This window comes from Brienomyrus brachyistius, chromosome 11 (genome assembly GCF_023856365.1).
Source record: "Brienomyrus brachyistius isolate T26 chromosome 11, BBRACH_0.4, whole genome shotgun sequence".
In the NCBI taxonomy this organism is placed as follows: Eukaryota; Metazoa; Chordata; class Actinopteri; order Osteoglossiformes; family Mormyridae; genus Brienomyrus; species Brienomyrus brachyistius.
Genome location: NC_064543.1, coordinates 10,419,765 through 10,435,342, shown reverse-complemented (window position 1 = coordinate 10,435,342; position 15,578 = coordinate 10,419,765). Strand labels below are relative to the sequence as shown.

The following is a 15,578-nucleotide window of genomic DNA, read 5'->3' as shown; positions in this document are numbered from 1 at the left end:
GTGGCCATGGTGGCTCTGGAGGGTGGCTGTCTCAGTGATGGGTGTGAGATGCATGGATCCATCCTCTTCAAATAATTTCTTGGTAGCAGTGTGCTATGTTTTACTCTAGGCTGTCAGTAAATAGTCCTTGTTATTACTGGGCAGGATAATGTCATGAATTTCAAGTGTCTCCATTCTGAATGATAGGCATTGTCCTAGAGCAAATTGCCATTGGTCATTAAATTGTCAAGTGCCTTGGGGTATCTTTGCGTTATATGAAAATGACTTGAATTGGAAAAAAATGTAGTCATACTATGATGTCAAGAACGAATATTACAGCTCTGCCCTTGCGAGCTGACATTTCTGGTAACACTTTCTAGGAATAAACACTTTCTATGTTTATATGAATGAGTGAACACATTCCTAACACCTTACATCATAAACATGGCTATAAATATTTATAGAAAGGCATAACACATTATATGTTTATTATGCATTATGAATGCTTTCCGAAGCTGTCATCTATAATGTACTATTGATACCTTCATAAAGCAGTACAAACCACCCTTGATTCTTATACCAACCATTATAATGCATTATGAAGGTATCTATAGAGCATTATAGATAACAGCTTCAAGTATAGTCTTACCACAGTATTTTTTTTTTCCATTTGACCCGTCATGAATTAATGCCATTAATATTTCTAACAGTGTTGTTTTCATTAATCAGTGCAATATAAATTGAGTAAAATCAGCCTTCTTGACTTTACTAGGCCCCATAAACAGAACGCCTGACTGTCTGAAACTGTCAGTCTGTGTACTGTGTCCTCTGCTTTCATCACCTGTCCATTATACTGGTCTAAAGGCTGCAGGAAAGTCGCCTCTTGGTTGTTGGTAAGGTGCAGTCCAGCCAGACGTCTCTCTTGCCCACCGTGTAAGCAGTGGGGGCTTGATCATTGGGGTGCTGTTTGCTCTGCAGACAGCTGGAACAAGAGGAAGAGAAGAGGAGTAGCAAACTGGAGGAGCTCACAAGCAGAGTGGCTTCCCTCCAGGAAGAGAAGAGGACACTGCTGCTTGAGAAGAGCAGCCTGTCAGCTGAGATGAAGAACATGGAAACGGAACTGGAAGCACTGCGCCAAGCTAACAGGTATTTCTAATGGTTTTCAGTCCTCCTCCTTTGGCCCTATTTACTACAGTTTCACACACTGTACTTGTGCTTTTCAGTGGTTTATGATAGTGTATAAAAATAAGGGAACCACAGGCACAGCAGTGAGCGGGCGCCTGTGATCAGGAAGTCGCTGGTTCAAACCCCAGGGTCAGCAGAATGATTTCACCTTTCATTGAGCAAGGACTTTGACCCCCAATTGTTCCATGCACTGTCAGACCCCATGCACTGTGCTTTCTCAAATGTATATTCTTTAGGGTAAAAGTGATCTTCCCAAGATATATTGTGTAAACCCATGACAGAAGGATTTTTTATTATTTTTTTTTATCTGTGGTTGGACTCTTTGATGGTATTTCTTCCAGTGTAATTCCCAGACTATAATCATAGTTAGTATAATTTCTGGGCAGCTCGATGTGAAAACATGTCTTGTTAACTACCATCCTGCTGTCCTACTCTGAATCAGGAAATCTCAGAAGAAGATCTGTTTGCTGAAGGTGCAGGTGGAGGACTCCATGGATCGGGAGATGACGGCCCACCAGTACCTCACCAGCATCGTGGCCGCAGCTGAGAAGACCAAGCACGAGAGAGACCAGCTTGTGCACATGGTATGCCACCTTCTTAGCAGGTAACCTGTAACATCAGGGCCTGAGGCCTGATTCAGAGTGAATCCACCGCTTATTCCAGAGGCGCTGCTGTGCAGTATGTGTCCCTGTGTCTTCACAGCCTGTTCAGTTGGTAGGGAATTAGGGAACGAAGAATATGATCCATATTCTCCTGCCTTAGAAACTGAATAACTAATAGTCTCCTTCTCGTCATACTTTAAAGTCTGCTGAATATTTGGCAGAGCCACTTAGGTGCAGGCATGCAAAACTTAACTAGATGAAGCTGATTTTGCCCCAGCATTGTGCAAATAACCATAGTTCTACTATAATAGTACTATTCACACACACTATGAGTAGTTTAGAGACACCGATTAGCCTGCTGGTCCTTGGGCTGCAGCAGTGGTTCTCAAACTTGGTCCTCGGGCCTAGCAGGAAAACAAGCAGGGCAGTGGGGCCCGAGGACCGACTTTGAGAACCACTGGGCTGCAAGAAGAAGCCTATGGAACCCAAGGAGAACAGGAAAGCACAGACTGGAGCTGGGATTCAACCCCCCCCATCTTTGGAGATGTGAGGGAACAGTCTACCCACTAAGTCACCTTGCCACCTCTACTGTGGAAAGTGGTACAGAAATTGATTAAAGCCTTACAGCTGATCAACCAATATTTCGTTGACAGAACAATAATCATCCTATCCTGAAAATGTTCTCCAACATGACAAACTAACTAAATGTGTTTTCTCTGGAGGCAAAGCAGCAGAGGCGTCATGGGCTGGTACTTTAGTCAGATTTTCACCTGCCCTTCTAAGCACATTGGAAGCAGTGAAGTTGACGATGTTCTCCTGTGAGAGCCGACTGTGGCTGCTTTTATTAGGTCATTCAGTCAGCCGTTTCCAGGGAAAAGGGGCTAATTGGAATTGATTGACCATGGTTACAGCTTAGAGTAGGATGCCAGCTGGGAAGGTCTGACCATGGGTGGCGTAAACCACATGCCTGTTTACCTTGAATTCCGTGTATTTACACGAACAGCCGGAGGGTCGAATCTTTTTCTCAATCTCTCGGTTTTGATCTTCAGGCAGCATTAGCAGTCCATTGCTGGGCTGGGCAGGTTTTTTATTATTTTCAATGCTTTGTCCTGGCACTGCTTCCTGTGGGTGGCCTGCAGGTTCAGGAGGTCACATGGTGCCGTCCCGCTCGGTGCGGCTCCCAAAGCAGGTGGCGATACTCCCAGGCAGGATGCTCTCAGTGGTGCAGGTGTGGAACGCTTTGAGAATCAGCCTGGGCTTCTTAAGCTTCCCGAGGAAGTGGAGGCATTGACCTGCCATTTTAACAAGGGCGCTGCACACCTTCTGAACAGGTGGCCCGTTGAGTTTGAAGGGGCTGTAGTGCTTCATCTGTTTCCTCCCTAAGTCGAAAATCAGCAGAACTCAATCGGTTGCGTGTGCTTTGAGATCCTACTTGTCTGTTGCTGTCTGGGTGTATTTGACTCAGTGTGACTTTTTCAAATCGCAGTGTGAATGGTGTAACCCGAGGTGTGATCACGGCGGGGCGTTTTAAGGGATCCGCTGGTGTTGCTGCCCCCCCCCCCCCCCCCCCCATGAAGATGTGAATATCAGTCTCGGTACCACCATTCCCCATGTTGCCAGGAAAAAAGGGACCCCCCCGGCCAAAATGGGCTGGAGTCATAACTGCTTTTGTTACATGTTTAAAGTAACTATCAGTTGTTGCAGGACTGGGCTGCCTTGGGATGAATAATCTTCAGTCGTCGTAATTTCACTGCAGTTGATGCATGTTTCTTTCCATGCTAATTCTTAAGGAATCATTCAGTGATATCTGGACTTCAAAGACTCTGAAAAACTGTGTTCATTTTCATAAAGTGACTCCTCTTTTATTTAAACACAACATTACTTGCTTTTTATGTTTCTCATGCATATTTTTTTTATCAGGAAAAAAGACACAGAAAAATAACCAATCAGATTGTCTTTTGTATAGTTTTGGTCAATGGGCATTTCCCACTATTTGTTAGTCAGCATAAGAGGCACCTCCAACGTGAGACAGTGCAGTGCAAATTTCATAAATATCTTGCTTTAATAAAGAAAATGTGGCATGCAGGTATTCCTGTCATAACGCATTCCCATAAAATCTCCCGTTGCTCAAAAGAATTCTGTTAAATTAATGGGGCTTATTAGGAAAAAGAGGTTTTGCTAACAGCTCAGAACATAAGTACTTTCAAAGGGGAGGAGGGCGTTCGACTCATAAAACAAGTTTGGGGACCCCGTTTTGGAGAACCTAATCAAAACATTAAGTGATATGTTCTAAATGCTTTATATCATCATGTTATTCTCTAAGCTGTATAGCTTTTTCCTTTTATATTTAGCACTTAAAATTTCACCAAAATGTCTGTTCAGCGCTTTCCTTTAATATTGTTCACTCATTTTTATAGCACTGAAGTACAGACAGTCCCTGGGTCCCTTAAAATGGGGTTTAGGTCAAGACTCTGTGTTGGCCAGTTCATATGTGAAAATGATTTCTCATGCTCCCTGAACCACCCTTTCACAATTCAAGCCCGGTGAGTCTTGGCATCATCATCCTGGAATATGTCCGTGCCGTTAGGAAAGAAAAGATCCATTGATGGGACAACCTGCCCATTCAGTAGATTCAGGAACTCAGCTGACTTCACTTTATTGCTACAAAATGTTGCTGAGCGGTAATTATGATCCAGTCATTGTCTCTTAAGTACTTGCTGATTTAAACTAAAATCGTGACTTTTTTTGGCCAGGCAGCATATTAAAAATTCAAGTTAAATACCGTGGTTCGTAATATCAAACGCACTAACTGCTTTGTGATTCTCATGAAGATATTGTACGGCTTCAGTGGTTCAACAGTTCAAGGTACAGTACAGTACCGTATGTAGTTACTTTTATTATTACTATATATTATTTATTAATAATAATTATTATATGTACTGTATTATTATTTTTCTGACTTGCCTGCGAATTAGACTTTAAGAGAGATTTAGGGAACAGAGCTCGTTGGTAACCTGGGCACTGCCTGTCATGGAGTTGCATCGTTTTGTAGCAGCTTTATCGGTTTTTGCTGGATTTCTTTATTGGTTTTCCTTCATCACATATGAGCCAGTTCCTGTTTTAGTTCCTGTTTTAGTTCCTGTTTTAGAAAATAGCATAATAGCAGAACTGCCTGCATGATCTCACCATGGCTGTGGAATTTCCTTTTGTTACAAGTTCCTTTTGGTTTGCTTCCTTTTTTCTCTCCCTGTATAAATGCATTTATTTATAGTTTTGCAGACTAAATCTGTAATCTGTCTTTTCAAAACGTCTATTGTTGGAAGTATTAAAGTTTGTAAAATTAGGTTAAATCGGCAAAAAATAAACCATGTCACCTTTCTTTGTTTTACCTGCATCGCGGGTGTGTAGTGCCACCCCCACCTTGAAGATCGATATTCGCTTTCTAAATAGCCGCATTTCCGTGTATTCAAATCATAAAACCGCGATCCAGTTACATCCCCATCAGCTCCATAAAAGGGGAGGAGGGGAGAGATGTGATCATGACAGCTCCTACATATTCAATGAAAGGAGCCCAGAAATAGTGACATGAGTTTGGTTTTTCTTATTTATTTATCCAACTGAATGTTGCAGCTACACCATTTAGTCATCGTCATGTAGCCAAGACTTTGGTGATCAGATATCTGGGTTCAAAACAAACTGCCACCATTGCTTACTATGTACTTTTATAATGTTTCTGCAAGTGTTCCAGACTGCATTTTGCAATGTCTATACTTTGATGTCAGATTACAAACTTCACATAAATCTGACATATTTACAATATACATTAAAATTAAGATAAGTGTAATGCCAAAACAAATGTATAACAAATAATGTATTTGCCATGAATTGAGTTTATGATACTGAAGAAAATGTGTGATCATGCCCCCGCCAGTGGAAGTGTGTCCCCTACCCTTAGACCTCAGAGGGTTAAGATTGAGATAAGATAGAGCCCCCGACCTTCACTTTTACTCTAGATGTGACCCATCACCAAAATAAGCATATGCTAAGCTGAATGGGCACAGCTGAAGAGCCATGAATCATCAGGGTCTGTCACCCACCCCCAGGCGTAAGCGCAGTGGGAGAGCAGGATTGCTAAAACCCATTTCCCACGGCGAACTCCTGAGTGCTTGGTGACTGAGGTGCCAGTGGTCCCGCTTTCACATAGTCACTAATGTCTCTAAGCTCTGGGCATTCCTGCTGCCTGGCTGCAGCTCAGAGCATGACTTTACACAGTTCGTCCCTCTACGCCCACACATGGGAGGTGTAAGGGGATTTCCCAGAATGCCTTGCACGTCAGTTGCAATCCAGCATTGGGGTGGGTCTCATCTCTGGAATAAAGATGGGGCAATACTGGAGAAATATTCTTGTGGCTTCCATAACTGTGTATACCCATGTTTTAATTCATGCACTTGGAGAGCCTTAATTTAATATTTTATGTTATAAAGGTACAAAGTTGTATTTCTGACAATCATAAGCCCTACATACTATACCATGACTTTTTACTTGCTCAATTAGGAATGCAAGTCAGCTTCAGAGATGAATGGCATTTTTAATTCTAATTTTAAAGTAATTTACTGACTAGCTGTCAGTATATATTCATATTTGTTCAGAGAAAATCAGGAAGAGGAGCTTCTTCACTGTGTCAGACATCAAGATGTTCTCAAGCTGGATAGACATCAGTTTCCCCCTGCATATGCATGAACACATAGTCTGATTTTCATTATCCTATTGCCAGATTGTATATTATGATGAAGGTATTTTGGTATTTAATTTTGAAATCCGTTACATTCAAATTTATTTGTATAGCACATTTTCACAACATTACATTGTCTCAAAGCGCTTTACATTATCCTGCCCAAAGTCCCCAGTAAGCCAGAGGTGACAGTGACAAGGAAAAACTCTCTAGAAGGAAGAAACCTTTGGAGGAACCAAACATAATTTTGAAGTACATTTACTCTGTCTGACAGATGTGCTGTCTTCGTCATACTGTTTTATTCACTGTATTATAGAGAAATATATCAGTAACTCACAGAGGTAGTTGTGATGCACAAGATGAGAATGACTGATTATGTGCCTGTGTTCATGCTCTTTGTTGTTAAATGCACTTACTATCTGCAAAGACCCATCAGTTGCTTTTGAAAAAAGCATCTGGCAGGTAAACAAATGCAGCATGTGCCAAATATTGGAGATTTTAATCAATGAGAGGACTGCTTCACTCCTTGAGGGTTTTCAGTAAAAGACAACCAGTCTAAACCACTGGGATGGACTGTTATGGTGGATTGACTTGTTTTTAATGAATTTATGGTGCTGTTCAGTGTAGGGAGCTAGGAGGCAGCAAAAACGTGGACTGTCTGGGAGGGAGCAAAAATGTGGACCGCCACCATGGGTTTTGTTTATGATACTCAAGCGGCTTTCTGAATGACAAAAAGACCAGTGCCGTGAGTGTGGTGGGATTAAGGCTCCTTCCCTCCTGTCTCTTCCAGTGCCCTGACCTCCACGATCACATAAGCCTCCTTGTGCCCTTTTTGCTGCAGGCCTCCATATTGGAGCAAGACAAGCAGGGAGTGCTGACCAGGGTCATCGAGGGCACCATGCGTCTGGGAAAACTCCAGGAAAAGGTCAAGGTAAGGGCAGGCAGACTAAGCTGGGGGGCGTCAGCCAATGGGGAGCCGGCTAATGACACACACAGTCAGGTGATAAAGCTCTTTGAATGTGAGACATGGTGAACATATTCCCTAGGCTCATTCCCGAAGCTTTTTATTGGGTGTTCTTCTTCACTTACTTTTGAGAAAAATTGATCCATTATTTGCATTTCATGTTTAATGTCTTAATTTAATGTGTAGATTCTATTATCCTGGCAACTGAAGCCAAATTAATCAATGAACAAACATCAAATGAAACTCTTTTCAAAGTTGGCATCTATCCATGAGTCTGTTATCTATATTTCATTTAAATTTCAATGGGCAAATCCTCAGACTGACCTCAGCTCAGTGGTGATGACTTAAACTGGAAGTAATTCAATATTTTGTGTGTTTTCCACAATAATAAAATTGCAATAATAAAATTTCTTGTAACTTAATATGTGAATGTAAGGCAGGGAAAAGTGAGAAAGAGGAGGTAAATGCAATATCTAATCAGAGCCAACATCATTTGTTGATGCTAGGCAACAATCCAGGCACCCTGCCAAAGCCATGAAGGTAATTCCTGTTTATGCAGATCTCAGATGGTAAAGCAATACAAACAGCAAAGTGTTCTGACCCCCTGATCTGCAAACTCGCATCTGCTCCTGTGAAGCCAAACGCTGTACTTTTATGCATCTTAGCAGTGTTTCCCAACCCAATCCTCAGAAACCTCCAGACAGTCCAGGTTTTTGCTCCTACCAGGAGCTGGGAGGGAGTAGAAATGTGGACAGTCTGGGGATATGAATTGTGAATTAGTTTCCCATTTGACTCGTGTCACTTGGCAACAGTGGTGCTGTGTTGTTCAATTAGGAACTCTTGATGTTGGCCAGCAGGTATTGTAGAGGACAGTGACCTGTAAGGGCATTTCCCTTCTGTGTAAGGTAAACTCCATTTAGTTGCCATGAACAAGGGCTGCTGTGCTTAACTATGCACCTCTCCCTTCATTTTTTTGTGGAGGCTTGAGCCAGGAAAAAACCAATGAACATGCCAGTCGACAAGGGAATCGGAAAGGCCCTGCCGAATGCCGAGGGCTGTATTAGAATTAGAATTTAGTGATTAATTGTCATACCACAGCACAAAACAATGAAATGTGTTCTCTGCATTTAACCCATATGTGACAATGTAACATAGCAGGGGGCAGCTAATTCAGCCTCCGGGGAACAGTGCTAGGGGGCGGTACCTTGCTCAGGGTACCTCAGTGGTGCTTTGCTGGTCGGGGATTTGAACCTGCAGTTTTTCAATTATGAGTTCATTCCCTAACCATTAAGCCAGCATAGCCCCCATTATCCATGGCTGCGTCATTGTACACCGTCAGTATGGCTACATCACCCGGCTCCTCTGCTTGCCTTTAGGCTACTGAGTGAAACTGAGAAGATGGACAGCAGTAGATTTTTTTGGTAACACTTTACTTGAGGGGGCACAAAAAATATAGTATTATGCGATTACTTTTGTATTAATTAACCTCAATAGTCTTGGTTACATACTGATCTCATGTTCGTCCATCATTAATGAATTGTGATGCAATTTTTAATCACAAATAGTCACTATATATGTTACTGTATCTATTAATTCAGTAAATCTTTGTGAACTACCGAAGGAATAACAAAGGAATTGCAAATGAAATACTGATATTGTGTTTGTCAATGAATCACGATGCATCCTTTATCTCAAGTAGCTACTATATTTGTTCATGATTTGTAATTTAGTAATAACTGAGTAACTAAGTATTTGTGCCTCCATATATATAATTTTTTAAGAGAAAATATCTGCTAGTTTTGGTCTTCTTTTGTTTACAACTACAGTGACCAATCAGAGGACAGATTAGTACCCATGCTTATTTGATTTATTTAATATGTATTTTTGCTCCTTGAGTTGCATAACCAATGTATAGTTAGCATAGCTTTCAGTCTTTCATGCAGGTTATCTTAGAGGATCACACCTGTGGCCTTTTGAGACTTTAACTTTTGAGGTGTGAAACCACATGGCAGTCGGTTCAAAACCGGTGGATAGTGGTGCTGTTTTAATTTAGCCGGTCGGTACTGTAGACACTCCCAGAGCATGGAGATAGCTGGAGGATCAGCAGGTCCAGCCTGACGTTTTCCCAGGGATCCTTCAGCATTCACCGGCATTACAGTGTGGATTCAGGGTACACCTGAACCATGCCAGTCTCTCTATCTCCATCTGTTTCTGTCTTTCTCTGTCCCTCCCTCTCACACTTTCTCAGTCATCCTCTCCTTCACAGGAAGCACTGCACTGATGTGCTTTGCCTGTTCTTTAGCTCTGATTCCAAGCTGGACAGCACACCAATAGGCAGGCTATCTTCAGCATGCTTAGAATTAGGATTTACCGTCGTTACAGTTAATGAAATAGAACATCTCTTGCAGAGGAATACTCCTAAGAATTTAATGTAGGACTTGCCTTCATGCTGGCATGCGCTGGCACAGAGGGGGGATTAGACAAACCATTTTTGTCATGTGAAATACATATTGTAAAGACCCTAATGATCAGAAAGACACATTACAAATATGGGTGGATACTACAGGTTCTTAGCATACAGTGCCCCTAACTTGGTAAATGTCAGGAAATGCCAGCACTCTACTGCAGCTTTGAGAATTACAGTCTGTAAGCATCGTATGTGCGTTGGGCCTGTTTTTATTGAGTTTGACCTTTCTGATTGGTTTCTTTCACTGTTCAGGTATACATCTCTGCATTATTGTGTTGCTCAATTACAAAGTATTTTCTAATGGAGTTTGACTTCCCTTGAGTATCAGCAGAATGAATAGTCATGTCACTGGGCAGGTAATTATGTGCATCCTCCTTAAACAGTCCTGTGATGGTTTACGATGCTAACAGTTTCTCACAGTACCTTCATGTACTGAGTAGAGTGGCCATCTGTCCCTCTTCTGAGTTTTCACTCTCTAACTTTTTTGTGTTTTACAGACAAGGGTTTACATTAAGTGCACCTTCATAAAGCATTCATAATGCATTCATAGAACATTCAGTGCACCTTCATAATGCATTCATAGAACATTCAGTGCACCTTCATAATGCATTCATAATGCATTCGTAGAACTTTCAGTGCACCTTCATAATGAATTCATAGAACATTCAGTGCATCTTCATAATGCATTCATAGAACATTCATAACATTCTAACATCCCTTAACAGTTTTAATATACATTAACAACATTACATGAGTATAAAATGATAATGTTTGTTGTTATTATATAATATTTGTTATTAATGTATGTTACAGCTGTTAAGGGATGTTAAGATGTTATTGTGTACATACATGATGTTTATGAACGTTTTATGAATGCAATATAAAAGCATTATGAAGGTGCAGTTACCTAGACAAACTTTTCCACTGCTTACTTCTTTGTCACTCACTATGTTTACATGCACAGCTAAGCCGAGCTTCGGTTATATCTCGACTAAGTCATATAATCGGACTACTGCCCTTGTCCCATTATATATGCATGGGAGGGGAATCGATTTATTATACATGCAGGAGTAAATTGACTCACAGTCGCATTATTTAGGTGTCTTAGTCCGACTTTGAGAAATTCGATTTGGAATTGTGTTGGACTAACACAATAATTTGATTTCCTTAGTGTGCATCGAAACTTACTGACTGCCACCCCCCAAGTGTGACCAACATGGCTGTGAATATGTTTGTCCTTCACTGGTGCACATATTTTCCTTTGTTGTTGATTTTGCTCTTATAGATGCTCATTCATTAAAACTCATATTCATTAATATTCACCTCAAGTATATCCATAATACAATATACAGGCCAACCACAATATATGAATGTCTTTTTACATCTAAATGATGCTTTTGCCTCATTCACTTGCTTAGGTATAAAACAAATGCTGACGTTTTTAATTTGTATATTATAATGACACACTCACACATTCATGCCACAAAACCTCATGATTCTCAAATATGTTATGCATTGAAGTTCAGGAATTCCACTTAGCAGCAGCACTGAAGCCTGGCATCGTAGCGTTATCCTTCATATCCTGTCAAGGATATGAAAAAAAATGCTTGTGTGAGTCTTCATCCATCCATTCATCCATCCATTTTCCAAACCGCTTATCCTACTGGGTCGCGGGGGGTCCGGAGCCTATCCCGGAAGCAATGGGCACGAGGCAGGGAACAACCCAGGATGGGGGACTAGCCCATCGCAGGGCACACTCACACACCATTCTGACCTACGGGCAATTTTAGCAAGTCCAATTAGCCTCAGCATGATTTTGGACTGTGGGGGGAAACCGGAGTACCCGGAGGAGACCCCACGATGACATGGAAAGAACATGCAAACTCCACACACATGTGACCCAGGCGGAGACTCCGACCTGGATCCCAGAGGTGTGAGGCAACAGTGCTAACCACTGTACCACCATGCCGCCCCTGTGTGAGGCCTCCTTACACAAAATGTTTTGAAGGCAGAACAAAAAATGATTGGTTCTCTCTCTGGTTCTTGCATGTTTCTCATTAATGAAGGGCTACTGCCGTGCTTTATGGGACTTCAGTTCTGTGTCTGGGAGCCTAATATCAACTGTCCTAGCAGTGCACTTCACACCTGCATTTAATGTTTCCAATTCCTTTTGAAGGTCACTTGATGTCATCCTCCAATTCACAAGACACTGTCGGATAAGTTGACGGTCATCTCTGGCATTATAAAGTCGCTTCTGCCCTTTACCTGGCTGGTTTCTGGTCGTTCCCAGTGTCTCCTGCTTCACCATATTCTCGTGTGCCGCTGTCTTAGAAATTTTGAACTTGGAGACAACCTTTTGCGCACTGTAGCCTTCTGCCAACAGAACCAGGATTAAACCAAGATTTTAGAAAATAAATAAAAAGCATTTTGAGTTAGCGACTCTTGCACACCCTTTGGTTTTCCAAAATTATATGCAGATTTTAATTAATATTAATACGAATGCTTGCATGTGCATTTCACAGTAATATTGCTTAAACCGCACTTTACTGGACATGTAATTAAGTTTTATAGTTGTTCGTCCATTTTTTCTGCCCTTTGCACATCTGCCCTTTGGTGTAATCAAGGGCATAACTTTGGGTTGAGCATTGGGGGGGTTTGAGGTCTATTTCATATTTTCATATTTCATATTTTCAAACTAATTCTCTTCTCCGCTACATTGAAATACAAGTTCCTGGGTTTTCTTGATCTGGGACTTTTGTAGCTCTTTGAGTTTTACTTAAACAAAAATGTTCTGAGGGCAGAACGAAAAATTATTGGTTCAGAGAGAGAACAGGGTGTAGGTGAGGTGATGAGGGGCAGATTCAGTACCCAGCTCCACATATACAATTTAGTGCTATTACCATTTGAAAGGCCAAGCCATCAGCTAACGACTGTGGTCAGGCAGGTCCCTGAAAACATCCAACTAAAAGCTGTATTCAGACTATTGTGGGTGTTTACAGGTCCACAAAACGTTACTGGTATTCAGTCACCTCCACCAAACAGCAGGTTTCATGGGTGATTCACTTTGTCCACATACTTACTCCTGGTTACACCGCTTTTCACGCAGTTGTTGCATTTTCTGATACTGCTGCGAAAACACCCTCATTCTTCTGCTCCGTTGTTTTCATTTCCCTCTGGAACAAGTTCTTATTTTCGGAAATGGTCAGTACCACCCCTCAGGGTGTGTTGTTAGTGTTTTGTTGGTAACCGTTGGTTCCCATCTGCGGCGGCTTCTGCGGCTGCTGTCAGCCCAGCCGAAGGCACTTCCACCAACCCCTGCATCTCCTCGCTGTCTCCCGATGACTAATTAGAGACAACAGATGTGGCTAGGGCATACAGTGTAAATAAAGGAAAGATGTCTTGGCTGTGCAAAGGGAGTGATGTTTATGACGATGCATTAAGAGGACGGAGCATCTATTCAGAACAAGGGCATATCAAATTCAGACCAGTCCTTTGCTTCTCTTCTGTGTTGCAGCATGCAAATATGCCAGTTCTTCATTTAGCATTAGCTCCCTGGAGGCCTTCAATGATCTCCCGCAGGAACACGGGACTCTTACCACAAGACTTTTCAAGGAACTGCTATTGAGGAGCATTCATGGAAGACTAAATACACACTTGGGCTTGGGAGTGAGGTCAGAGAGCATGGAACAATTAAGTGCTTTCAGGGGTTAAGGTTTCGGGTGTATTTGGTGCAAATAGCATCTAACCAAAACGGTGAACATGTCCGGAACTGGTCTTGTGTATGATCAGTCAAGCCTTCGCGTCTGTAAACAGTACCAAATTTGCACCTATCCATGTCTCAGATCTCTCTAGGCATATGGATACTTGGAAGAAATTGATGCCTTGTATAAATATTTTAAATATTAGTATATTAGCATAATCGAGAGCTTGTGCTGCATGCAAAATTTGTCTCCTCCCACTCTAAGTAAGGCCGTCTAAAGAGGCCTCCTCCTGTATAATTTCAGCCTGAAATGAAGTATTTTCTGTTGTATTTCACACTGGTTTTTTGGGCCATGATTCCTGTCTGTTCTAAAACTCTGGTGAAGGATATATCTTCATCGCATCAAGGAGCTGTGCTAGATTCAGCACAGCTCCTTGATGCGATGAAGATATATCCTTCACCAGAGTTTTAGAACAGCAGGGGTTTTACACATAAGCCTCGAACATAGAGCATAAATCCTCATTTGTGTGTGGGGGACCTAAGACAGAATAAGTTCACGGTCTGTAGGCTTTTGTCTGGCATTCTGTATATATAGGTTGCTCTCCCACAAACCATCAGGTTCAGTCACGGGAGGTTCCCTTGTGTTGCCACTGCCATCAGGTGCAGGAGTCTCCATAGCAACAGGCCAATGCAGAGGGTCCAGAAAGAACGGCGTGATTAGTGAAGCATTTCGAATGATGTGACATTCAGAGGCTTGTGATAAATGTCTGAAGAGGAATCCTGACCCACGGGTCAGAAAGGGATCAAAATGGGAATGAGACAAAAGTGGGATATCATAATACACAAAATTACATATTTCCCAGCTCTCGAATTTCTGTATTGTTCATGTCAAACTATCCTGTAAGTTCTCCTAGAAAAATAACTGCAGATTTCATGTCTGTAAATAAGGGACTGTATCCTGTTTTCTTTTATGGAAAACAACGGTGCAGTATCCCCGGAAACGATTAGATTACTTGGACTTTGACAAAATAGAAAGCATTTCACATATGGTTTAGGAGGGGAAATCATATAGGTGTGACTTATAAACAATAATTCACCAAGGCTGATTGGATTCCATGATGGAATCACCCATGGGCACCATTTCCCCACATTACGCCACCGCCGAATTAAAAATTTGTTGTTAGGATTTCCATCAATAGCAAAACCGATGAATACGCTAATTATTTCATTATGAACAATGTTCCTATGAATTAACATGGAAAATAATGTGGAAGCAGGGGACTGTTCTGCCCTAATGAAATGGATCAGCCTTGGAGTCCTGCTTTAGTGACCCCCCCCTCCCAAAATTGATGGCGCAGGTAACCTGTGGGGGGGAGGAAAATGTAGAGCAAATTCTAAGGGTGCTGTCATGTGCAATTACTCTTTATTATCATTGTCAAATATAACCACAGCACAAGCGCATTCAGAATATATAATTATATTTAATCAAAACATGTAGGCAAATCATTAATGGTTTCCAAATGTTCACTCTTTATTAGCTGGGGGACTTTTTTATCACATTTGAAAGAACCCTCTGCACTGGAATGTGTTGGTATTGTGGTCATTATAAAGAAAAATGTGATTTCTTTTTTGTTGTTGATAGCATATTTTTTTATAAAGTGAAAATTGTATTGTTAGTATAATAATAATTATTCTAATAAAACAATAAATATTAATATTAGTATATTATTCATATTTTAACTATACTGATGTTTTAGTGAACATGAAGTTGTATATATTTTTTTGTGCTTGTGTGTTTATGCTAGAAAAATAGATTTCCTGCTTTAAAGGCATTATAAGATTTATGAATTTACATGTTCCTCCCAGTTGTTTATGTGTTCTGGCATGTAGTGAGTTTTGCTGCCTTATGATGTTTTGTGTGATCGACCTTCCTGGTCCCACGCAGCCAC

The 15,578-nt window shown here is 41.4% G+C and overlaps 1 protein-coding gene across 4 annotated transcripts in view; it reads left to right on the top strand.

Annotated features, from left to right (window-relative positions):
- The window catches only part of cep89 (centrosomal protein 89), a 77,113-nt gene that overhangs the window by 29,892 nt on the left and 31,643 nt on the right, over window positions 1–15,578 (top strand). For all 4 annotated transcript variants that reach the window (XR_007400594.1, XM_049030005.1, XM_049030003.1 and 1 more), the window contains 3 exons: window positions 958–1,125; window positions 1,607–1,748; window positions 7,340–7,429. Coding sequence is in view for 3 of the 4 variants with exons in the window: in XM_049030005.1 (XP_048885962.1) it covers window positions 958–1,125; window positions 1,607–1,748; window positions 7,340–7,429 (400 nt within the window). In the remaining variant the exon portion in view is untranslated. The remainder of the gene's footprint in view (window positions 1–957; window positions 1,126–1,606; window positions 1,749–7,339; window positions 7,430–15,578) is intronic.